At 59.2% G+C, this 24547-nt stretch overlaps 2 protein-coding genes and 2 long non-coding RNA genes across 4 annotated transcripts in view; 2 read left to right on the top strand and 2 right to left on the bottom strand.

Annotated features, from left to right (window-relative positions):
• The window catches only part of LOC133349339 (FYVE, RhoGEF and PH domain-containing protein 4-like), a 60693-nt gene extending 52911 nt beyond the window's left edge, over nucleotides 1-7782 (top strand). Inside the window, exons 12-19 of the mRNA XM_061562688.1 lie at nucleotides 341-433; nucleotides 1789-1868; nucleotides 2357-2387; nucleotides 3271-3360; nucleotides 3825-3968; nucleotides 4388-4534; nucleotides 4707-4856; nucleotides 5294-7782. Coding sequence (XP_061418672.1) covers nucleotides 341-433; nucleotides 1789-1868; nucleotides 2357-2387; nucleotides 3271-3360; nucleotides 3825-3968; nucleotides 4388-4534; nucleotides 4707-4856; nucleotides 5294-5566 — 1008 coding nt within the window. The 3' untranslated portion in view covers nucleotides 5567-7782. The remainder of the gene's footprint in view (nucleotides 1-340; nucleotides 434-1788; nucleotides 1869-2356; nucleotides 2388-3270; nucleotides 3361-3824; nucleotides 3969-4387; nucleotides 4535-4706; nucleotides 4857-5293) is intronic.
• A 4530-nt stretch (nucleotides 7783-12312) lies between these two features.
• LOC133349586 (uncharacterized) lies at nucleotides 12313-16404 on the top strand. The gene is made up of 5 exons (XM_061563153.1): nucleotides 12313-12714; nucleotides 13921-14151; nucleotides 14654-14981; nucleotides 15622-15711; nucleotides 16168-16404. Exons 1-5 carry the CDS (start codon nucleotides 12519-12521, stop codon nucleotides 16400-16402), a joined length of 1080 nt encoding a protein of 359 aa, XP_061419137.1. The 5' UTR covers nucleotides 12313-12518; the 3' UTR covers nucleotides 16403-16404.
• Nucleotides 16405-19758: 3354 nt separating this feature from the next.
• On the bottom strand, nucleotides 19759-21491 carry LOC133349337 (uncharacterized). The gene is made up of 3 exons (XR_009755938.1): nucleotides 21425-21491; nucleotides 20618-20730; nucleotides 19759-20308 (listed from the first exon to the last, which is right to left on the bottom strand). It is a non-coding gene; the product is annotated as an uncharacterized LOC133349337 (long non-coding RNA).
• Nucleotides 21491-23131, bottom strand: LOC133349338 (uncharacterized). Its single transcript, XR_009755939.1, has 3 exons — nucleotides 23031-23131; nucleotides 22321-22418; nucleotides 21491-21623 (listed from the first exon to the last, which is right to left on the bottom strand). It is a non-coding gene; the product is annotated as an uncharacterized LOC133349338 (long non-coding RNA).
• Between the last annotated feature and the right edge of the window lie 1416 nt (nucleotides 23132-24547).

Here is a 24547-nt window from a genome sequence, read left to right as displayed (position 1 = left end):
CATTACGCAAAAAAACACCAGTAGTTCCTCCAGAACTGCACATTGTGGTCTTAGGTAACCGTCAAAATACATTTGAGTGACTGTGACTGCCGGACAGTGGCAGTTACTCTCGAGATGTCTGTGAGCCTCTATGCAAATCTATGTGTCTCTAAGTCTATGGGTCTCTAAGTTATGGGTCTCTACAAACTGAGGTACACAAACTATGCATTGGTTTCATCCTTAGTAGGACTCATCAGTAGTACGTCGTAGGCACCAATGCTGACTGCAGCACCCTGCACTCTCACACCACCCTGACACTTTGCCCCCCACCCCCCCCCCCCCCCCCCCCGGCCTGGCGTAGTTTAACACCATGCTGCTGCACTGCGTGCCCAAGTTGTGGTCCATGGGCCAGCGCTACAGCTTGAGGACGCGGATCAACGTCAGAGACCTCGAAGTGAGGACACAGAGCGACCACGGTGTCCCCACAGACCAACTCCCTAGCCCCCCAACTCCCCAGCTCCCCAGCTCCCCAGCTCCCCATCTCCCCAACCTCCCAGCTCCCCAACTCCCCAGCTCCCCAGCTCCCCAACTCCCCAACCTCTCAGCTCCCCAACACCCCAGCTCCCCAACTCCCCAGCTCCCCAACTCCCCAACTCCCCAGCTCCCCAGCTCCCCAGCTCCCCAGCACCCCAACTCCCCAACTCCCCAACTCCCCAGCACCCCAACTCCCCAGCACCCCAACTCCCCAGCACCCCAACTCCCCAACTCCCCAACTCCCCAACACCCCAGCTCCCCAACTCCCCAGCTCCCCAGCTCCCCAACTCCCCAGCACCCCAACTCCCCAACTCCCCAACTCCCCCAGCTCCCCAGCTCCCCAACTCCCCAGCACCCCAACTCCCCAACTCCCCAACTCCCCAGCTCCCCAACTCCCCAACTCCCCAGCTCCCCAGCTCCCCAACTCCCCAACTCCCCAACTCCCCAGCACCCCAACTCCCCAACTCCCCAACTCCCCAGCACCCCAGCTCCCCAACTCCCCCAGCTCCCCAGCTCCCCAACTCCCCAGCACCCCAACTCCCCAACTCCCCAACTCCCCAGCACCCCAGCTCCCCAACTCCCCCAGCTCCCCAGCTCCCCAACTCCCCAGCACCCCAACTCCCCAACTCCCCAACTCCCCAGCTCCCCAACTCCCCAACTCCCCAGCTCCCCAGCTCCCCCAGCTCCCCAGCTCCCCAACTCCCCAACTCCCCAGCACCCCAACTCCGCGGGCAGAGCTCGATTCTCGTTCACGGCTCGCGGAAGCGACGAGCGACGTCCGAAAGCGCCCCCACCCCCCCACGTGCTCCCCCTCCCTTTCCTTCGCCAAATAGCACTGGCCAGCTGCTGGTGATGCTGATGTTTTTGTGGATGGTGATGCTGATGTTGGTGATGCTGATGTTGCTGTGGATGGTGATGCTGATGTTTTTGTGGATGGTGATGCTGATGATTCTGTGGATGGTGATGCTGATGTTGGTGATGCTGATGTTGCTGTGGATGGTGATGCTGATGTTTTTGTGGATGGTGATGCTGATGATTCTGTGGATGGTGATGCTGATGTTGGTGATGCTGATGTTTTTGTGGATGGTGATGCTGATGATTCTGTGGATGCGTGCGATGTTGCTCCTGTTGTTGTCGATGCTGCTTTTCTCGCTGTCTGCTGATGAGTCCGATGATGGTGATGCTGATTACGAGTCTGCTACTGCTGCTGCTTAAGGTGAAACTCATGCTGATGATGATCATGCTACTGATGGTGATGATGTCGTGGCCCTGCAGGTGAAGGACGTGAACCAACACGACCAGGTCCCCACGTTCCAGGTCTGCGGAGTCCAGAGGACCATTGACTTCCAGGCTCGGTAATCACGGGGGGCTGGAGTCGTGATCCCCCCAAGGGTGGGGTGGGGGGGGGTGCAGGGGTAACCTGGGGTCACGGACTGAGAGATAATGGAGATGGGTTCAGGCCAGTAGGTGAAGTTAAAGAGTTGCCACTGCGAGTGTGTGGTTGGCTGGTTGGTTCGGGTCGGTGACAGCTGCCTCTCTGGCTGGTAAGGGCTGGGCCTGCTCCTCGTGGCTCACGAGCGAGGGTTGGCTTCAGGGAGTGCATTTGGCTGGCAAGTTTGCTCTGCTCCAGATGCTTTACTCGCCTCTCCTTCCCGTTGCCGGAGGTCACACCTGCTCCTCCCCCTCCTCCTCGAGCCACGCGGAGGAGGAACCAGAGTGTTAACAGTGGGATTGAAGTCACGGAGTTAAACGGTGGAACACTCGCACTCACAGTGACCCGGTGTCCCTCCCTCTCTCTTTCACCTCCCTCCCTTCTTCCCCCTCCGCTCCCTTTGGATGCAAGGACGGAGAAAGAGAAGCAGGAGTGGATGAAGGTGAGAGCAGACAGCTCGGGCAAAGTACACTCTCGTAGACTGCACTGCGTCACACTCAGATACTGAGTGTCACTCCTCACAAAGATCCGCCGTGTAGCCATAACAGACTGTTGGGGCAAGTGCTGTTAGCGAGTCGCACCTATCAAGGCCGTCACGGCGCACGAGGGGGTGGGTGGCCAGCACCACGGCCGGCTGCCGTTGTCTCCCCAGTGGCGATGTTTACACGGTGCACCAGGTACTCGTTTGAGGCTGAGTCGCCCTCTAAGAGACCCAGGACCGGTTCAGGTAATCGTCACCGGTGTTGGCCGTGAGCTGGAATCAAACTAGGTTCGGCCGGGCCACTCGCGTCAGTTTCAGAAAGTTATGTCCCGGTGTCCCCTCCGGAGCGTTGGCGACGATCGGGTTTTTGTCTCTGGTTCAAAGCTTCTGGCTTCGTGCTCAACTCATGATGCGGGCGATGAGCAGGGCTACCTGAGCGGTGGGCGGGGCTACCCAGGCAGCGGGTGGGGCTACCCAGGCAGTGGGCGGGGTTACCCAGGCAGTGGGCGGGGTTACCCGAGCAGTGAGCAGGGCCAATGTGAGAACGGGCAATCCGCTCGCTGTGTTGGCGGAGTTAATGGTTGAGCAGGGCGTGGCCAAGTGAAAGTGGGTGGGGCTTCCAGCTCAGCACCACCATGTGTCATGGTTGAGCCTCCCAGAAACGTGCGTTTTTTTTTTTTTTTTAAAGAAAACGTGCGTTGTCTCGACTACAAATACCACTCTAATGCCACGTAGTGTCACTAACGCACGCACACGCACGCACGAGCCGTAGACGGACCCTGGGTTCGGGGCTCGCGTTCGGTCGGTCCGACCCTGACGGTGCAACCTGGTGCCACACTTCCAGGCCATTAACGAGGTGATAAAGACGTTCCGCGAGAAGGAGGAGACCTTCATGGGCCACAAGAAGGACGTGGTCGAGGGCCCCAGCGTGTCGGTGAGCCAGCGACGAGCGCAGCGATGACGTCTGATGCTGCGCGTTTCTTTTTGCTGCGAATGTCTCCGACGTTGCCCAGCGATCGCGCGTTCGGCGCTCGTTGCAGAGATTTGGCGGTTAGGTTCCGGCAGGCTGCCCTGGTTAATGCCGTGTTGGTGTGGTAAATTCGTGCTCGCCGTCTGCTTTGCGGTGGACGTTAAAGGTCCCGTGACGTCAATCGAAACGAGCACTCGGCCACTGTGTACCCGCGTCGCGGTGCAGATTTGCCAAATCAGAAAAATGACACCGCAAATCACTCGGCTGCGTCTTTGCGTAAGTCTATTGGTCTTTAAGTCTGTGGGTCGTCGTGCAAGTCTATGGGTCTCTGTGGAATTATTTGGGTCTCTATGGAAGTCTGTCTTTCCGTAAGACTGTGTCTCTATGTGTCACTAAGTGTCTTTGCTTGACCTCCCCTCCCCCCTCAGAGCCCCCCCGCGACCCAGGGGCTGGAGCTGGGCCAGCGTGCTCCCATGTGGGTGCGCGACGTCAACGTCACGCTGTGCATGGCCTGCCAGGATCCGTTCACGGCGCTCACGCGCAGGCGCCACCACTGCCGTGCCTGCGGGAAGGTGCGGCGTGCCCCCCCCCCCCCCTCCACGTGGTGTATGTATTTTTATTTTACCAGGTAAGGCTGTATAGCTCAATTTCAGAGACGAACTGGTCACAAATGACAGCTCAACGAAGTAGCTTATCATTGTGTGTACATTTATTGCAGGCAAATACTCTAAAACGCGTGATGGTGATTTTAAATGTGGAGGGGAAACCCCGGAGGACCCGGAGAAAAATCCACGCGACCACGGGGAGAGAGAGAGACACCGCAAACTCCAAATATACAGCAGCAGCAGGCGTCGGGGTCGGGATCGAACCCGCGACCTCCCGTAGACCAGGCGAGGTAGTCAACGTGCGCAAAGTTGTTTCGCACGGTACGCAGCCGACCGTGCTGATCTGCGGCGGCGGTGGCGCCGCGTGCGGTGTGCTGTCCGCGCAGGTGGTGTGCTTTAAGTGCTCGGACCACCGCGTGCTGCTGGCATACGAGCCGCGCAAGCTGCAGCGCGTGTGCTGGACCTGCTACGCGCAGCTCACCGAGGAGGCGCGCACCAGCACGGCGGCCATCAAGAACCGCAACATCCTGCAGGTGCGGGCGGCTCCCCCGTGTCACGCCTCGCAAAAAAGTTTCTGTTTGGTGTTTGAACATCTTAACACCTCTTTTTATTGCCAGAGAGGGTAAACCACTCGATTCTGATTGCTTCATCAGATTGGGAAACATTTCAGTCACCCCCCTCCCCTCCCACCCACCACACCGGTAGAAGCAGAGTGCCGAGGAGGCGACACGGGAGAGCATCATCTGCGGCTCGCTGCACTTCCTGGAGTGTGGGGGGCGGCAGAGCTGGGCGCGCGTGTGGTGCGTCATCCCGCGCAGCGACCCACTCGTGCTCTACGTCTACGCCGCTCCGCAGGTGCCAGCGCCCCCCTCCGCTAACCGCTGCCCCCCCTCTGCTAACCGCCGCCACCCACTGCCCCCACCACCCCCCGCAGCTAACCACTGCCTCCAATCCGCTGCCTCCCAGCGGAGTACACCGTCTAAACTGATCTATGTTTATTTCACCAGGTAAGGTCCACTGAGCTATGTAGTTCTTTTTCAGAAGCGACCTGGCTCTCTCAAATGACAGCCTAACGAGAAGTGGCTCGTCACCATGTGAGAATGTATCGTGGCCACATTCTCTTCAAGGCGCGTTGATTTTAAATGTGGAGGGGAAAAACCGGAAGGCCCCAAAGAAAACACCAGGCGACCACGGGGAGAGAGACGCAAACTCCAAACGTGCGGCAGGCGCCCTCCTGCACACCAGGCGAGGTGGTTGACCGCGTGCGCGTGCGCGTGCGCGTGCGCCCGCAGGACGTGAGGGCGCTCAAGACGCTGCCGCTGCCGGGCTACGAGGTGCGGTCGCCAGCGGCGGGCGACGGCGTGGACGGCCGGCGGGCGCTCGTCCTGGCGCAGTCGCAGCGCCGCCTGGGCCTCGCGGCCGACACGGACGCGCTGCTCCTCTCGTGGAGACGCGCGCTGGAGCAGGCGGCGCTGGGACAGGTGCCGGGCGTCGATGAGGACGACAGCTTCTCGGACGACGACGACAGCGACGGGCCGGAGGCGGGACCCGATGGTGCCGACTGATGGCGATGGCGGCGATGGCGATGATGATGATGACGACGCCGTCGATGGTACATTCGACGCTTCTTCACGTGGACTCGAAGTGCACCTAGCCTGGGACAAGCGCTGTGGTGACGTCACCGTCACTTGATGGCGAATGGAGGCCATCATTGTTGGTGGTACCCAGCGACACTGGTGGTACTGTTGGTGCTGATGGCGATGATGGTACTGATAGTGCCAATGGTAATGGTACGGATGATGCAAATGGTATGGATGGTTACTGATGATGCCGATGACGCCGATGACGCCGATGATGTGCCGACAAAGTAATTGCACAGCTGTCGTAGCGTCCGAGTCGACGTGAGCTCGGTCACGACGGTCGCAACCCACCATCTGCCGAGCTGCGCTGCTCGAAGGGAAGATCGCGGTGATCGTCCCGTGTCGCGTGGGGAGGGGGGGGTCTACTCGGTCCTGCCATAGGAACGCGGAATGTCAACCGCCGGATTAGGACCGGCGGAGCAATGGAGCGTTGCCAAACGGCCCCTACTGGGCATGGAAACACGTGCCTCAGTATTGACACAGATGTTGACGACGATGACGACGACGATCGATCAAACTACGACAGGGCGCCGGGATCGTTGCGGTGAGGTGTAAGATGCGTCGGGATGCTGGGGTATTGAAGGAATGTCCTGCGAATGCAAATCCACCTCCCCTCGCGATGACGGAGCCGGCCGGGTGCCTCGGCGGGCAGAGCGGCGGTGAGTCCACATCCCGGCTGCGGGTCGCATCGGCCCATCATCATCCCTCCGGGGTCGATGAAATGAGTGCCGCTTTGTGGAGGAGTCGACCCACAGCAGTTGTCGTGTTGTCGAGACTCGGCCCCGCATGGGGGGGGGGGGGGGGGAGCTTCCACCCCCGACTCTGGCGGGGCTGCAAACAGGAAATGGCCACAAGTGCCTCAATGCTCAGTTGAGCACGAATCCACTTTTTTAAACGACGATGATGATGGCGATGATGTTGCGTCGAATTGGGAGTTGGGTTAGGAATAAGGGTACGTACGGTTTGATGTAAGGTCAGGGGTCAGAGTCAGGGATAGTCAATGTATGGGTACTGTGTGTGTGGTAGTGTATGGAGAGTCGTAGTTTTATGCATAGGGTAAGGGTAGGGGTGGTGTTAGTGTATGGGTAGTGTTAGGATTATGGGTAGGGTTAGTGTTTGTGTAGAGTATGGGTAGTGCTGGTGAGAAGCCTGTGCAATATGTGTGCGTGCATTGTGTGTGCGTTCTGTGTGTGTGTGTGCGTCTTTGTTGTCGGGATTTGAAGCCAGGGACTCGCGTTTCCTCTGCATGTGGCTGGGCGCTGTGAACTCCCCCGCGTAGCAAGTGGAGAGGGCTTGCATCTAATTGGCCAGCGTGCCGCGGGTTAGCACTCGCCTATGATTGGCTAGCGTGGCCAGGCTGGCGCATGTCTCGGGCTCGTGTGCTCAGAGCAATGATCTGATCACGTCGTGCAGCTTTAGCCACGCTCTGATTGGCTATTGCAGCTATAGCCACGCTCTGATTGGCTATTGCGGCTATAGCCACGCTCTGATTGGCTATTGCAGCTATAGCCACGCTCTGATTGGCTATTGTGGCTATAGCCACGCTCTAATTGGCTATTGTGGCTAAAGCCACGCTCTGATTGGCTATTGCAGCTATAGCCACGCTCTGATTGGCTATTGTGGCTATAGCCACGCTCTGATTGGCTACTGTGGCTATAGCCACGCTCTGATTGGCTACTGTGGCTATAGCCACGCTCTGATTGGCTATTGTGGTGAGAGCCAATATGGCTGTCGCTAATCTATGATTGGCCAGTTTTGTTAGCGCCAAGTCCAGTCGTGGTTATGGTTCATCTCTGATTGGCTAGTCATGAACGCAGTAATCTCTGATTGGCTAGTCATGAACGCACTTATCTCTGATTGGCCAGCTTTGCTAGTGCTAATCTCTGATTGGCTAGTCATGAACGCACTTATCTCTGATTGGTCAGCTTTGTTAGTGCTAATCTCTGATTGGTTAGTCATGAACGCACTAATCTCTGATTGGTCAGCTTTGCTAGTGCTAATCTCTGATTGGTCAGCTTTGCTAGTGCTAATCTCTGATTGGTCAGCTTTGCTAGTGCTAATCTCTGATTGGTCAGCTTTGCTAGTGCTAATCTCTGATTGGCCTCTTCGCTCTCGCGTTAGTTCCACGGGGGGGGGGGGGGGGGGGGAATTTCACAGCCGCCCCCGGCTCGCGATAGTCTTCGATTTTTACCAAAGCCCGGGGTGGATCATCGCAACTCCGGATCCACCCCGGACCGCGTCCGTCTGTCTGTCCGTCCGTCCTCCGCGCTTTGTCGATGTTCGCGCTCGGTCCGGTGCGTGCATGTGTTTGTGCAGGGTCCAGGATCATTTTTAAAAAAACGGGGATATGAGATGTAAACAAACGTTCGTTGAATGGAATAAAGACGCCAGTTGTCGCAACTTGAGTGGTGGTGGCGATGGTCATGTCTGTTTGGAACGTGGCAGGAACGTGTAGATGTAATCGGGAGGAGGTTGTTGTGTTGGGTGGGACTCTTGGTCACAATGAAGGAGTATAGGGTAAGCATCTTGGAGGTGCAGAAATTAACGTGGCAGGGATTTCGATTTTTATATCCACTGCGATATAGATGGTCTGAAACATACGAAGATCCATAGACCCACCCACCGCAGCATTAACCAGGCCGGCCGTCCGGAACCGAACCGCGAATCCCTGCAACAAGCGGCAAGCTCGCGGCACCCGGGACTGTGGAAAGCGCCCGCGAGGAGATGAAGCGGTGAAGTCGGATCGCGGTGCGCAGGCGCCGGATCGTGAGATCACCGGGTCGCGAGATGGAGCGTTGGCGACGACTCGGGAGAGGATGGCTGAACGGCGGAGGGTGCCGTCCTCACCCTGGCTGGCGTCCATCCAGGAGGTGTCAAAGACGCCTGAACGCGTCAAATAGACACCGATTAAAAGGCGCGTCATCACGTCTGTGCAAATAACAACAACCGCCATTGGCCACCAATTGGTGGTGACGTTCACCATGGCACCTTTACCAGGCGAAGTGCACTTTAAGGCTACGTGAAATGTCGAACGCCCGCTGGCAGGAGGTCACGGGACAGACCCAGCAGGTGCCACGGGTCGACCGACTGAGATGACTGGCCGATGCACCACCTGTGCCACCTACTGTGCCAACTTGCTGCGTTTTTTGCCGCTCAGCGCTCTGCTCGTCGTTCCGCTTGTTGCTGTGAGCGTCGCTCCTCCGCCCTCCGTTGATGCTGGAGGACGACTGCCTCCAACTGCCCAATAGCAGCAGCGTCCTTCACGAGCCTCCTCCACAGAGGCCGATCGAAGCATGTTCGCGTGTTTTACCACGAGGCCGTGTGGTTGTGTAGACCACAGTGCTTTGTAAGTGGTGACTCCTCCACCTGTATTCGCGCCTTGACCCTGGCGAAAAATCCCCCCCCCCTGAGTATGACTCCTTCATCCAGCGGTGGATTTACCATGGCTGACGACAATGATGGCAACATTTTGTATGCAATAGATTCCCGCGACAAACCGATTGCACCGCGTTCTTGAATTGAGTCGCGACTACTTGAGTCGTGGATTATTTGTCGAATCGCAGGGGGCGGGTGGGGAATGAACCCTTGCACCCCCCCGAGTGAATAGCGCCATTGTTCTGTGGCCGCGCGTGCACGCAGGAGTCTCGGTGACAGAGATACCACGACCCTGTAATCATCGGCAGACTTGAAGAGTATCGCCCCGCTCACCTTGAACATCGGGCCGGGCCCCACGCTCCCCACCCACCACTGTGGTGGCCTCCCTGTCTCGCTCCGTGGTGCTGGTGTGTGTGTGGTGTGTGTGTGTATAGTGTGTGTAGTGGGTGTGGTGTAGTGTGTGTGGTGTGTGTAGTGTGTGTGGTGGGTGTGGTGTGTGTGTAGTGTGTGTGTGGTGTGTGTGTGTGGTGTGTGTGTCGTGTGTGTATGGTGTGTGTAGTGTGTGGTGTGTGTGTAGTGTGTATGGTGTGTGTAGTGTGGTGTGTGTGGTGTGTGTGTAGTGTGTATGGTGTGTGTGTAGTGTGTGGGTGTGTGTGGTGTGCGTGTAGTGTGTGTAGTGTCTGTGTCTACACAGCAGTAGTGTAGCGGTTAGCGCGCTGCGCTACAAACCTGGCGACCAGAGTTCAATTCCCGCTCACAGCCAACCCCGGTGACGATTATTTAAACCGGTCCTGGGCCTCCCCTCGGTCTACTCGACCTCAAATGAGTACCCGGTGGCAGTGTGTAAACATCGCCACTCAGGAGACAAATGCGGCCGGGCGTGGTGCTGGCCACCCAGCCCCTCGTGTGCCACAGCGCCGGCAGCCTTCATAGGAGCTGCTCGCGACCAGCCCTTGCGCCCACAGTCTGTCCAAGGCGAGACGAGGGATCTTTGTTGTTGTTTGTGTGGCCACGGAGAGGGGGGAGGTTTCTCGCAATATAACAAGGCCTGCTACACGAGCGGTCTTGTCGTTGAGCGAACCTGGTGCTGCTGATGAGCCACGGAAAGGCGAAACCAGTCCGGCGTTTGTGTTCTGAAACACGTTCTTCTGGATCTAGAGTTAAGAGCCGGGGGTTAATGATTATGGTGGTGAAGGGTTCGGATTTAGGATTTGAGTTTAGGGTTTAAGTTTGGGCTTAGGGTGTATAGTTAGGGGTTTGGGAATCTGGTTAAGTTTAAGGATTGGGGTTTAGGGCCAACGGTTGTGGAATTTGGTTTTAATGGTCGGGGTTAATTATTGACTCCTGGCTCGCAGCGCAGAGCGGGTTCTGGTCCTGAGTCGCGGTTGCCACGAGTCGCGTCCGACAGAGCCACCCGCGCGACTGTTGCTGGCGACTTTCGGAATTTGAAATCCGCGGAAGCTCGCTGGTCGCAGGTGAGTGCCGTGCTGAAGCGAACCTCTCTCTCCCCTCCTCGGCCGTGCCGTGGTGTCTCACCAGCGGCGCTGTCGATGGTTCACGAGGTCACCGCGGTAGCCGCCGGCCCGACTCCGATCTCCTATCTCCCGGCGCGGCAGTTGAAAGCAACGCGGCGCGTCTCATGGTGACGCTGCAGGTGTCCCAGCTGGGGAAGCGGTGGCGGCTTGTGAACACGGCCCTCGGTTGTCGTTTAACAACCCTGTCGATTATTGACCGATACGTACTTGAGAACGTGGGCGCGTGTGGGTCATTAATCGCTTCTTTTTTTTATCAAGCGAAGTTTCGGCTGTGAAGGCGTCTTCGGGTTTATCGGGAAACATTTGATACCTTAAAGTTCCGCGTGATTTTCTTGAGCAATCAACTTTTGACTTTGAACTGATACCATTGGGATACACAGAAATATACATTACCTATTTTTTCCATATTTTATTATATTACTATCATATATTTTAACATAAAAATATAGCAAACGGATATCGATAAAATACAATCCTATTCTAATCCAATACTGGATTAAGGCCAGATGCGAACCCCATGGATACTCCCCTCTGGGAAGGAATTGAAAAGGCGAAACAATACAAACGAGACGGTACTTTAAATGTATATTGTAATCGAACATGTATTCTAATCGATTCGCTGGAGTTCGGGGGAGGGATACGGGGGACGGGGACCCTTGACCCTAAATCCTAACTCTACCCCTAAACATATCTCCTTACCTCCAGCTGCGCCTAATCTCGTCTCTAACTCTAATCAGCACCTCCGACTCTTCCCCCAATCTCTTACCCCCGACCCTATAGCCCTCGCAGCAACAGCTGCCTCGAACCCTGCCCCCCACACCGAGCGAGCCGCGGCCTCCGTGAGCCCGAGTCGCTCCGCAGGGTCAACTTGGCTTGCAGGGGCAGGGTGGCGGGGGGGCAGGGGCAGGGTGGCGGGGGGGCAGGGTGGCGGGGGGGCAGGGCAGGGTGGCGGGGGGCAGGGGCAGGGTGGCGGGGGGCAGGGTGGCGGGGGGGCAGGGGCAGGGTGGCGGGGGGGCAGGGACAGGGTGGCGGGGGGGCAGGGACAGGGTGGCGGGGGGGCAGGGACAGGGTGGCGGGGGGGCAGGGACAGGGTGGCGGGGGGGCAGGGGCAGGGTGGCGGGGGGGCAGGGGACAGGGTGGCGGGGGGGCAGGGGCAGGGTGGCGGGGGGGCAGGGGCAGGGTGGCGGGGGGCGGGCAGGGGCAGGGTGGCGGGGGGGCAGGGGCAGGGTGGCGGGGGGGCAGGGCAGGGTGGCGGGGGGGGGCAGGGGCAGGGTGGCGGGGGGGGGCAGGGGCAGGGTGGCGGGGGGGGGGCATGGGCAGGGTGGCGGGGGGGGGCAGGGGCAGGGTGGCGGGGGGGGGCAGGGGCAGGGTGGCGGGGGGGGGCAGGGGCAGGGGCGGTGGCGGGGGGGCAGGGACAGGGGGGCAGGGGCAGGGTGGCGGGGGGGCAGGGACAGGGGGGCAGGGACAGGGTGGCGGGGGGGGCAGGGACAGGGTGGCGGGGGGGGGGGCAGGGTGGCGGGGGGGGCAGGGAGAAAGGGGAGGAGGGTGGCGAGTAGCATGGAGGGACGTGGGGGGTGATGAGTAGGACGGAGGATTTACCGGAGTCGATTGACCAATCCCGCTACCCCTGACTCGCGTCTTCCCCCGCGTCCTGGACGCCTGCTTGGGGGTAGCAGGGAGGGGGTGGGTGGGGGGGTGCAGCATCTGCGCTCAGGAGCTCTCACCCGCCACTCGAGGACGCGGTAGAAGAGATCCGTGAACACAGCCCGGCGTAGACAGCCGCGTGTCCACAGTGCGAGGCCTCTTCAGCTGCTGCGCTATCACGCGCGTGATCGCGGGGCGACTCCGCTCGGTGCTGCACTCGCCACCTGCTCGATCTGTGCTCGCTGCCCACTCCCCCCGTCTCTGGCTGCCCACTGCCCCGTCTCTCGCTGCGCCTCCCCCCTCGTCACCGACCCACAGGACCGATGCTCGCCACGCCGCGACCTCTGCTTCTCCCCTCTCTGCTCGCGATGCTGGGTTCGCAGGGGGTCGACGCGGCCGGAAGTGGGACCCAGGGTCCCCTCGGTTCTCTCGGACCCTTGGGCCCCCCCCCGGCGCCCCCGGGGCGTGAGAGGGAACCCCTTCCCACGGACCCCGCGCCGCCCGCGCTCTTCACGATAGGTACGTGGCACAGACGCCAAGGGGGGCCTGTCCAGGCTGGGCGAGCAGGTCGGTGAGTTGGTGAGGACGTACTGTAGATTGGTGAGTGGGTGGATGGGCGGGTAGGTTGGCGAGTAAGTAGGTTGGTGAGTGAGTGAGTGGGTTGGTGAGTGAGTGGAGTGGTTTGGTAAGTGGGTTGGTGAGTGAGGTAGTTTGGTGATTTCGTGAGTGAGTTGGTGAGTGAGTAGGTTGGTGAGTAAGTAGGTTGGTGAGTGAGTTGGTGATTGTGGTGGGGACTATGTGTATTTATCCATAATAGAGTTTTTTTTTGGGTTAGATCGCGTCAATATATAAATGTGTCGTTAAACCCGCCACCACCCGACACAGCCAATTAGTAAGGTTTGTCACGTAAACAGAACGTGGCCAATTTGTCACTAGTACAGCACTAACCGGTGTGTTGGAGAGCCAAGCCACAACATTTACAATCCAAGTACGACGTTTCGCCAGTAATTACAACCAACTTCATCAGGCGATAGCCAGATTTTTGGAGAAGTCCATCAGTTCCGTTCCTTATTTTGAGGCGTGATGCGTGGCGTCGCGAGCTTATGAATGGAGTTCAAGGCCGACAGTGGAATAGCGCGGCTGGCGGAACACCACATCCAGTATGGCTCTCGCGATGGATTTGCGGCTACTTCTACCGCTCCGAGTCACCTCCCCACCTACCGCAGTCTCCGCCAGCGACGCGGTGAGATCTCGAGTGTGGCACCAAGCCCTGGCGCAGAGTTAGCGGGGGCCTTCTCGCCATGGTCATCTGGAGGGCAGCGGACACTGTGTGCCACCACTTCCACCTCCCCCCCCCCCAGCTAAGCGGATTGGGGGGGGCAAGGAGAGCTCAGGTCACAGCGGGGGGCGATTGTGCTACTTAAGCTGTGGCCGACATTGATAGCGGCCGAGGAGGAGGATGGTGGTGGTGGTGGTGATGTTGCTGGTGGTGATGGTAAACACGATGATGATGATGACGATGATGACGTCTACTTCGCCGCCTTGACTCTTAAACCACACCAACAACAAACAGGGATGCATAGGGAGGCGGGAGGGGGGTCCAGGATCCCCTTATCGATCACATCTCTACAACCACACGGGCCCCCTCACCCCTTGACTCTGTCCCATGTCGTTCCGGACCCCCCTACCCCTACTGCCCCCCTCGGTCTGGGCGCTCCACCCCAGGCGAGGGGGTCTCGTGCCCCGAGGTGGCGCCCCCCTTGGGGGGCTGGCTCTCCCTGGAGTCGCGGAACGAGTCGCTGGTGGGGGTCGGCGCTGCGGGGGGGGCGCTGGCCCCGGGAGCGGTGCTGCTGTTCGCGTGCCGCGCGGGGTACCGCCTCGCGGGGGGGGCGCGCATCACGTGCTCCCTGCGGGACGGGACCCCCACGTGGAGCGACCCCCCGCCCGTCTGCCAGGGTAACCCAGGAGCCCCCCCCCCTTCCCTCCGTGTCAGAGTAGCTGCGCTAACATCCTAGCGAAGACACTGCAACACGTGCCTGGGTGACTACTCCTACGCCTCCCAGGGCACCTGCCCCATACCCCCCACAACACGTGTCTAGCACGTGCCAACACGTGTCTCGGACACCCAGAACTACCGCACTATACTCAGGTGCCTACCCCCCCCCCCCAAGTTTGTGTCAGCGTAGCTCCCCTACGCAAGCAGATGCAGGGTTCTCACAGAGTGGACACCCCCCCCCCCCGGTGTAAATACCCCCCAGGTGTAAATACCCCTCAAGTCTAAATACCCCCCCCCCCCGATATGGACACCTCCCGGTGAGTGTCGGATACCTTCCAAACACGTGGCAGATTCCGTGCGCGTGCCACACACACTCGGTATTTGTATATAACCACCACGTCACCCAGGGCAATCACGCTGCGCCTGCCTTCACCCCCCTGGCCCTGCCCCCCCCCCCCCTAGAGGACGAGATGGGGTACCGCGTGGCGGTGCTGGCCTCCGTGGTGAGCGGCGCCCTCATCCTCGTCCTCTCCACCGCCTTCGTATCCTGCTGCCTGCGCAGCCGTCGCCTGCAACGTCAGCAGCAGCGGCAGCTGCAGCAGCAGCGGCGGCACGGGGGGGGTCACGGAGAAGGGCACGAGGGGGGTCACGGAGAGGGGCACGAGGGGGGTCACGGAGGGGGTCATGGAGAGGATCACGGAGGGGGGCACCCGGTGGAGCACCCGGAGGAGCGGGAGTGGTCCGGGCACCACGGCGTTCGCAGAGGTCGAGCCGGAATCGATCCCCGGAGGTAGAAGCTCCTGCGGTCTTAAACTATCAACTATTTTATTTTTTATTTTACCAAGTAAGGCCCACTCAGCTATGTAGCTCTTTTTTCAGAAGAGACCTGGACCACAGATGACAGCTCAACGAAGTTGGCTTATCGCGTGTAAATTCATAACAACCAAATGCTCTAAACGCGTGGTGATGTTGATTCTAAACGTGGAGAAAAAATCCGGAGGACCCGGAGACAAATCCACGCGACCACGAGGAGAACATGCAAACTACAAATATACAGCTGCCAGGGTTGTCATTGAATCAACGACCTCCTGTCTACCAGGCGAGGTAGTTAACATCTCCCAGGCGGCTGGGCGTGGTTCTGCCCAGCGGCCACCCACGTGCAGGTCTCACTCGATAGGCGCTCGCTCACAGCCCGTGCAGGCTACGCGGGGGATCTGCGCCTCCTTCGTTGTTCATGCAGCGAATACACCGAGTTGGAACGCGTGGGCGTCCACCCACCGCTCACCCCGCAACCCCCCCTCTCATCCCCCCCATTACCGCCCCTCTCACCCCCCCCCCATCACCCCGCCCTCTCACCCCCCCCATCACCCCCCCCCTCTCTCCCCCCCATCACCCCCCCCCCTCTCACCCCCCCATCACCCCGTCCCCAGTATGGAGTTCGTGGAGGAGCGAGAGGTGGGAGGGCGCACGGGAAGGGAGCGCGCGCGGGGGCGCGGGTACGACAACGTCGGCTTCCACGGGTGAGCGGGGGGGGGGGGGCACGGAGTGGGGAGGGGGGTGCGTCACTAGGGGACACGGGGCACGTGGGAGACACGGGAGACACGTGGGAGACACGGGAGACACGTGGGAGACACGGGGGACACGGGGAGACACGGGAGCCCGAGGGGACACGGGAGACCGGCACCTTTGTTGTCATTCCCCGCACCTCCGATTAGCACGATTGGCTCCGTGCGGTGCGAAAGAGTTCAACACACCTGGAGCCCTGGGGCAGACAGCGGGGCACGAGGGGACACGCGAGGCAGCAGCGGATCTCTTGGCGATGATGCACCTCGATCGATCTCGCAACTGATGATGCTGCTGCTGATTATGATGTACGATGCTGCTGCTGCTGCTACTTAAGGCGTCGTGCATGATGATCATGATGCCTGATCCGGATGATCCTTCTGACGCCGCTGCTGATGCACCGCTGCCCACAGGCCGGACGACGCGCTGCCCACCCTCTGCTCGGCCGGCTACCAGATCTTCCCCTTCGCCCCGGGGCAGCCTGCCCCCGCGGGGCTGCCCCCGGGCTGCATCCCCATCGCCGTGCTCGCGTTGCCGCTGCCCGACCTGCCCCGGCACGCTGCCCCGCCTCCCCCGGGGCCCCCCGGGCGCGCGTCTTACCCCCAGCAGGCGGGGAAGTCGCGTGCCTCGCGGAAGTGCGCCCGGTAGAAGTGAGGCTCCCAAGGGGGTGGCGGTGGTGGTGGCGGTGGTGGCGGTGGTGGTGGTGGCGGTGGTGGCGGTGGTAGTGGTGGTGGTGGTGGCGGTGGTAGTGGTGGTGGTGGCAAGCTACTAGGGGGCGGGGTGGGGGGGACTCTCGCAATTGGGGAGTTGACGGTGCCCGGGTGTAATCAACGATGGTTAAACATGTGAGATGGACTCGCTCCCGTCGTAGCAATGTGGAATTTCCACCACCGCTGTTGTGGATGTCAATGCACGCGTGAGCAAAGAGATGTTGAGGGACGTGGAGTTTCGGATGATATTGAGACGTGATCACGGGGGGTGGGGGTCTGTGTGAAATTGTCACGTGGTCGTGGGGGGGTGTTGGTGGTGGGTGACGGCAGGGGGAGGTCCATACCCCCCCCTCAGCCGATGAACAGCAGTGCCGCCTCCCCAACAGTGCCCCCTCCCCAATTCACAGTCGGTTGAAGAGGCATCAATGTCAAGAGGTCACGGCAGTAAATGCCACCACCACCACCGCACCTCGCTATGGCTTCCTTGCTTCTGCCAGATTTGGCAGCTGCTTCACAATCGACACCTCGTCACCTCCACGGTGTCATCCCACAGTCTCATCCCACGTCGCGCGGTGAGACTGAGCAGAGAGAGCCACGCGATTCACGTTGTACCGACGCCCACACACGCGGAGCGTACACGTGGAGCGTACGGGTGTGGGTGGATCGTTGGTTGGTGGAGCGTGGCTATGGGTGGAGTGTGAGTTGGGAGTGGAGTGTGGCTATGGGCGGCCCCCACCCCCGCACTTTAAGTGGTGCTCCCCCTCAACACTTGATTTTCACCTGGAAGCAACACTGAGCACGGGGAGGGATGATAGTGGGAGAGGGGAGCGGGGAAGGCCTCTCAGCCTCCAGCTTCACCTGGACACACCTGTGCTGTGCAGGTGGCCTCACTTCTCTGCACCGCGTGGGGTCTCCACTCTGGGTCTAAGTGCCTTCTGCGAGTGTGAGTGTGTCTTTGTGTGTGGGAAGCGGTGGCGCACGTGGTTTAGCGCACTGCACCACTAACCCGACATTGTCCCCGCCCTCAGCTGGGTCGACTCGGCCTCAAACGAGAACCCAGTGCGGCGTTTAAACATTAGCACTGGGGAGACAAAGGTGGCCGGGCGTGGCGCTGAAAACGCTACCTGCTCGTGCGCCGTTTTGGCCTTAATAGGTGATCGCCAACAGCACTTTCCCCAACAGTCTTTGCCGACTCTATGGGATGTATTTGTCTTTTTTTCTACGATACTCACGATATGGATGCTTTCGTGGTGCGGCGGTCAGCAGAATGCACAATTCAAAGGCCGCCAGGTCGATCTCCCGATGCGGCAGTGTGAATGGGTTCGTCACAGTTCGGCAGGTCACGTGTGGCGGGAGGGGATGAAGTGTCGGTACTCCCACCTCTTCTGAGACGCACTGACCAGCGTGGAAGAGTAGGCCAACTACCCTCTAGAGGGGGTTCTTTCTATTTGCATATTACCAAGTAAGGCCGACTGAGCTAAGTAGCTATTTTCAGAAGCGACCTGGCCACAAATGACAGCTCAACGAAGTGTAAATTTACAGCAGCCAACTACTCTAAACACGTGATTCTAAATGTGGAGGGGAAACCCTGAGGACCCGGAGAAAAATCCACTCGACACGCAAACTCCAAATACACAGCAGCAGACGTCACGACCTCCTGTCGACCAGGCGAGATCGTCAACATCTCCTAGCCACTCTGGCGCCCTTCGACAGCTTCCTCCAGTGGAGGCTCTTCCGCCAGCAGTGGGGCAAGCACAGCAATTGCAGCGATGCGCCTTTACCTCGTCACGCGTGGTGTGTGTCGCCAGGGCGATATGGGTAGCGAAATAAAACAAAGTGTGTGGGTTTGATCCCCGGGTGTTTGTGGATGAACCTCGCCTCTCAGCAGTCCAGCGGGTGGACACGAGGTGGTGAGTAATCAAGGGACCAGGTCCCGTTTGAGTGACCCGGGGCACGGCGATGCGAGTTGGGGGCGATGGTTGCTGCTGTGTTTAATCCACATTTAGTCATTTGCGGTGTCATTTTGGAGTTTCGAATGTGGCCCTCGAGGGCCGACTCTTGCGAACGCCTCGCGTCGTCCGCCTCCTGGTGGACGACGCGAGGCGTTGCATCTAAAGTCAAACGAGTGACCGGGTGGTGGAGGGCCCAGCTAAGCATGGGGCTTCATGCGTCCCTCGCGCCGAGCGAGCGTTATGCCTGTGCTATGAAGGGCCACTGTCCGAAACGTCGTCGATCATCATGTATATATTTTCTTTTTTTTCTTTTAACACCACGATGTTCCGGACGAGTCAAGCCGAGTCGATGTTTATTCGTGAATCTGTGGCGCCTTCCCGGCACAGAATCTGGCCATCCAAGGCACCGTTACCATCGAACAAACTAAACACAAGAACATATAATTTTAGAAGTAAGCACACAATCCGTTTGGAAGGAAAATAAAGCAAATCCCAAGGCGAGTGTGAGCGAGTTTAATTACCCATGGCGGTGCAGGAGAGACGCGTGACCTGGCACACGGGCGGCACGGGAGGGGGGCCTTGTTCATATTTACTGAGCCATGTGGCCAGGCTCTGGCTGGCGTGATATTTACTGCTACGTTTGATTCCTTCTCGTACAATATTGATTTTCCACAACGTATATCTTCACGTGATTTAATAAACCCTCGAGAAACTGGAACCCGCGCAGGGCGGTGGCTCCGCTGCTGCTGCTGCACGCGGCTGCTGCACGCGGCTGCTGCACGCGGCTGCCTTGTAGTCCAGCACTTGTGGAAGCAGCAGCGGGAGTTGATGGATCACACTCAGATGGGCTGTGCAACTCCCTTCCCGTGGGCGTCCAGGATGTGCCCATGCCCTGGCTTGTCAGGACAAGGCGGTGGATTCATGTCCGGCTGTCTCCATCTGTGATTGAGCATCACCCCCCTGGGCCTTCTATAGGCACTCGGCTCTCTTCCCGTGTGGTATCACCGCGCATTCACTGAGTTGGCCAAACATCCAAGTGTAGGATCACAGAGCTTGGGTGATTGTTCGTAGCACCGATTCCGGCTGCCTTTCCCGCGCGTCTGCAGTTTCCCGCGCCTCTGACTCTAAGGAAACCCGTGCGTGGCGTAAACAAGTCTGTAACTTTAACTTTCAGGTAATATAGGTAAGTCCGTGCTTAACGCGCGGTGTTCACACAATGCGTTCTTGCTACAATGCGGTTATTCAATTAGGAAACGCTTTCCCACAACGCCGAACGTGCACCATTATAACGCGGTTCATGAGTAGTCGACAACGAACTACTTTCTTAGGCCTGCGCGACTGAGCGCTACGATACAACACGCGGAATGAAACAGTAACGCGCGGCGTACCCTCAGGTATTTGTCACGCCATCTCACTGCGTGTGTGCGTAGTTGTTCGTCCTATCTCGCCGAACGTTATCGCTACATTATTTATGGGGGGAAAAAATGTTTACCCGCTTGACGCGACACTTTTTAGGAACGCATCTACCGCGTTAAGCGAGGACTTGCCGTGTAACGTCACTCAGGAGAAGCGGCGAGCGGCTGCCTCGTCCACGAGCCACACGCGCGCCGCGCCGTTCCGGAACGCGCCGCGCCCCAGCGCCCGCACCACGCGGCCGCGCGCCCTCGAGCGCGGGCAGGGACAGCGGCTCACACAGGCCCCCTCCTTCCCGGGGGTCTCGGCAGGGGTCCCCAGAGGGGGCCTGCGCGGGGATCGACGAGGGTTTCGGCGGCGAGCCCTCGGTGTGAGTGCCGACTTTCTTCCGGGGGTCCCGTACCCCCCAACTTGCGGCCGCCTTGCTGCCGGCGCGGCCCCCGATCACCGGGGTGTTGTTTGTTGTCTCCGAGAGGAATCTGAAGAAGGGGGCCCATTAGTGGCGCCGGGTTTGCGTGGGGCGCGCGGGGGCATTGGGGCAGAATCCCACCGAGAATATATTTTAAATACGTTTTTAAACGTATCATACACGACTGTACTGCTACATTATTTAATTAGAAAAACAAGTTTTGCCGGCTGTCGCACGGGCGAGCATCCCACGACCTTGAGCCGGGTTCGTGTGTGCCGACGTCATCACGGCTCCCCCGCATCCCCCATCCACGTAAATGCGTGACGAGTGCGAATAACAACAACACTTTACAGGTAGGCGGTTGTTAATCTCAGCTCACCTGTAGCGAACCCTGGTGCACTTCCCTTCCCCGTGGGTCCCCGCTGGGCCCCCGCCTCCCACCGTTGTGGGGGGATTGGGGCCACGGTCACCGGCGGGCGTTTGACAGATGGCCTCGGGAGAGAGAGAGAGCAGAGGGCAGGCGGAGAGTCACGGGCGGGCAGGGTCACTGCTCCGGAGAGCAAACCGCTCTCCGAGCTCCTCCCGCGTGAAGCCAACGTGAACTCTTTCGTCTCGTCCACACTGTATCCAACCACGACCACGGCAGGTCACAACGGCGCACTTGCCGACACGCTCACCCACCTATCCACCCACTCACTCACCTACACACCCATTCACCCGCTCACTCACCCGCTCAATCACCCACCCACTCGCTCACCCATTCCCTCACACACTCACTCACCTACTCACCCACCACTCTCTCTCACCCATTCAGCACACTCACTCACCTACTCACCCACTCACTCACACACACACTCACCCACTCACTCACACACACACTCACCCACTCACCACTCTTTCCCTTCGACTGCTCCACTCTGGGATTCCTTCTCCCGTCGTCCCCCGCTCCAAGCCCTCACAATAACAACCTTGCTCGATTCAAGACCATGGTGCTGTTTGTTGCTGGCCGATTAATGCGTTGGGATTGTGACCATGTGCACAGTTTAAACACCTAAATAGCTCTAACCTCTCATAACACGCATGTAGCAGGAGTCTCTTCAAAGCAGCTTTGAGACTCGGTGTCGCTTCCAGGATTACTAACTGGCGTTATTACTGCACCATAAATAGACAGACTGGGTCTAAGCACCTGCTGCCTCTGCTGCTCGCCGATCGCCGGGAGCAGGAACCAGGCGGGACCGAACCCCCCGCGGCAGGGGGTCCCGGTGGGGGTCTCGGCCCAGGACCCCCGCCCCCCAGTTGGCGCCCTGCAGGCGGAGAAGACGCGAGCGACGCAGCGCCTCCTGGTGGCGGAGCTTGGCGATCAGCACCGCGGACAGCTCCGCCGACTCCACCATCCCACGGGGACACGGGGCACACGGAGACACGGGAGAAGTGTCAATGGGAGATACCGTGGAGACGAACCTCCGATAAGCACGGTTGGCTACGTACGGTGCGAAAGAAGTTTAACATACAGTGCATGCAGGAGACGCGGAAGGTACACTTGGAGAGACGGGAGAGACGAGGGGACAAAGGCGGCCGCAGGGAGACACAGACACTGGAAACACGAGGTACCACGGGACCAGTGTGAGTGGGGATATGATGGGGGTGAGGGGGGGGGCAGGAGAGAGGGAGACACTGGAGACACGGGGGGGACAGGTGAGACGCGAGGAGACACGGGGCCAGACAGGAGACATGGGTGGACAAGGGAGACAAGGTACCATCTGGCTGACGTTAGAATCAAGTTATTTAGGGAATAATGTCGATCCTAACTCCAGGCCATACCTCTCATCATGGCCTTTCATCGTGAAGCGACCCCCGGCATAGTAACGTGGAAGCTACACCACTCAATCAGGGCCTCCAATCCAGGGGGAGCACTGTTCGGCACCCGTTTGGGCAGAAACAAAACGTTGACTTCGCTTCACTCAAAAACAAAACTGAGCTCAATAAACCTCTCCCTGTGACTTACTGAACGAAGCACGTGCCTGCCCGTGACATTGACCCCGAGCCTGACCTTGACCCCCACCACGAGGGACTCCTTCTCACCAGGTGCACAGGGGCTGCGTGGAGCTGGAGTTGCTCGAAGCGGAGTCGGGAGCGGTCGCACATCGCCTGCCACGCGCGCTCAGCTCGCGCGCCGCGCTCTGCAGACAACGACAACACGGATGCCACGTGTCGATGCCACACGTGACACGTGGTGCTACTAGGGAGTCACGTGGGGGCACTAGAGAGTCACGTGGTGCTACTCGGAGTCACGTGGGGGTACGGCTGAGCAGGGTGTAACTTCTCATTGAGTATTTCTCTCGACGCTGGTAACGAGACTGAAGTAGGTGGCACGTGAGTGGTCGCCACACCACCAGAGGGGGAGGTTTACTAGATGTGGTGTGCCGAGGTGGGGAATTCGTTTTGTTCTGGCTCTGACCCGGCTAAGATGAAGCCCTGGGATTGACAGAGAGGTCACTCCCTCTAAACTATAAACTATAACTTGTTACATTTTTTGTTTATTTTACGGGGCAAGGCCCACTGTAGCTCTTTTCAGAAGGCGACCTGGCCACAAATGAGAGCTCAACGCAACGCGTGTTCTAAATGTGGAGGGAAAAAACCGCAAGAGCCGGAAAGAAATCCACACAACCACGGGGAGAACAGGAAAACTCCAAATATACGGCAGACATCAGGGTCGGGATCGAGCCCACGACCTCCTGTACAGCGGGAGAGGTCGTTAACATCTCCGAGCCACCGCGGCGCCCCCCACGCACCTGGCACCTTGCGGGTCCCCTCGGCCGGGGCCCCTTTGGGGAGGTCGCTGCTCGCTCGACTTCAATCGTGGGAACAGGAAAGTGTCCGCCTCGGCCTGGCCTGGCCAGCAGCCTGGGGGGGGGCGGGGGGTGGGGAGCAGCGGGGGAGGGGGTGAGAAGCGGGGGGGGGTGAGCAGCGGGGGGGGGTTGTGAGGTTCGTGGGGGGGGGGGGGGTGGTGAGGAGCGGGGGGGTGGTGAGGAGCCGGGGGGGGGGTGGTGAGCAGCGTGGGGGGTGAGCCGCGAGGGGGGGGGCAGCATCATTTGAGATCTCATTTCTCGCTCGATATTTTCCGGAACGCTGCGAGGTTGGCTTTCGTTAGGGATTAGCGGCGTAAGGCACTACCACTAGAGTTCCAGGTACACGTATTCGCAATTATCCTATATTATTGCAATGTACCCTCATTGCTCTCGTCCTATGCACTCGACGTGTCCACGTTCCGATGTGTTGCCGCTGAGATGAATCAGTGAGTGCGGGGACCACAGCGAGACGTCATCGCCGTCCTCCCTCTCCCAGCATCGGCTGACGGCGAGGCGTGCCCGCAAGGGGAGCGCACAGGTCGCCTTCCCGACTCGCCGCACCTCCATCAACGCGCACTGTCCCGGCGCGCGGGGAAGTCAAACAATCCCCCCACCCCATGACCGAGAGGCCCGCATCCAGTGGATTGACAAAGAAGGGCTGTGGATGATTACTCCTGGTATCTTTCATATCTGCTGCTAGGCATGGCGGTCGACCATCCGACGAATCCCCAGGCGCAACGCTGCTTAGCTTGCGAGATCTGACGGGCTCATGGACGTTTCGGGTGTTGTTCCTAATAGCCGCTTGGTGTATCGTTGAGTTCCACATTAGAGACCACGCTTAGAGGTAATGGTTATAGGTCAAGGTTAAGGTCACGGTTAGAGGTCACGCATTCCTCCGCACAGCTCCGGGAGTCAGGGAGCCGTTCTCAGGCAGAGGAAACAATCGCGGCCGCTGAGTCAACAGCGACTCGGGATAGAAATCCGCGGTCGTTCCCCGGGATCAGAGGTCGCGTAGACCCGTCCCCTCCCTCCATAGAGGAGGACGGATGGAGACAAATCTCGTCCCACTCTCGAGCCCAATCCACCAGGGTAGGGATCGCCTGTCGATTCCGCTTAGTCACCTGTACGAGTCGTTCATAGCAAGCGCTGGTAGGAGTTGCTTGCACCCTGTTTGGAGCCTGCATCAGCATGTTCACCTGCGCACAGGTGAGTTAAGGAATCTCAGTCTCACCTGTATCCAGGCGAGTTCAGAACCCCACTTTCACCTGTACGCAGGTGATACCAGAACCCCAAGTCCACCTGTACGGAGGTGAGTTCCCAACCCCAAATCTCACCTCTACGCAGGTAAATCGAGACCCCTCAGCCTCACCTGTGCCCAGGTGAGTTCAGAACCCCACTTTCACCTGTATGCAGGTGATACCAGAACCCCAACTCTCACTTGTATACAGGTGATATCAGAA

Source organism: Lethenteron reissneri, chromosome 30 (genome assembly GCF_015708825.2).
Source record: "Lethenteron reissneri isolate LAM-NWPU_2019-01 chromosome 30, ASM1570882v1, whole genome shotgun sequence".
Lineage (NCBI taxonomy): Eukaryota > Metazoa > Chordata > Hyperoartia > Petromyzontiformes > Petromyzontidae > Lethenteron > Lethenteron reissneri.
The sequence above is the reverse complement of the archived record's forward strand: the minus strand, read 5'-3'. Positions and strand labels throughout refer to the sequence as shown.

Excerpts from the sequence above, each read along its gene's own strand:
- LOC133349586 (XM_061563153.1), top strand. The coding sequence starts at position 12,519 with ATGCTCGCCACGCCGCGACCTCTGCTTCTCCCCTCTCTGCTCGCGATG. Across the intron at positions 12,715-13,920 it reads GCCCGCGCTCTTCACGATAG|GCGAGGGGGTCTCGTGCCCC; the intron begins GTACGTGGCACA and ends GCTCCACCCCAG. Across the intron at positions 15,712-16,167 it reads GACAACGTCGGCTTCCACGG|GCCGGACGACGCGCTGCCCA; the intron begins GTGAGCGGGGGG and ends CGCTGCCCACAG.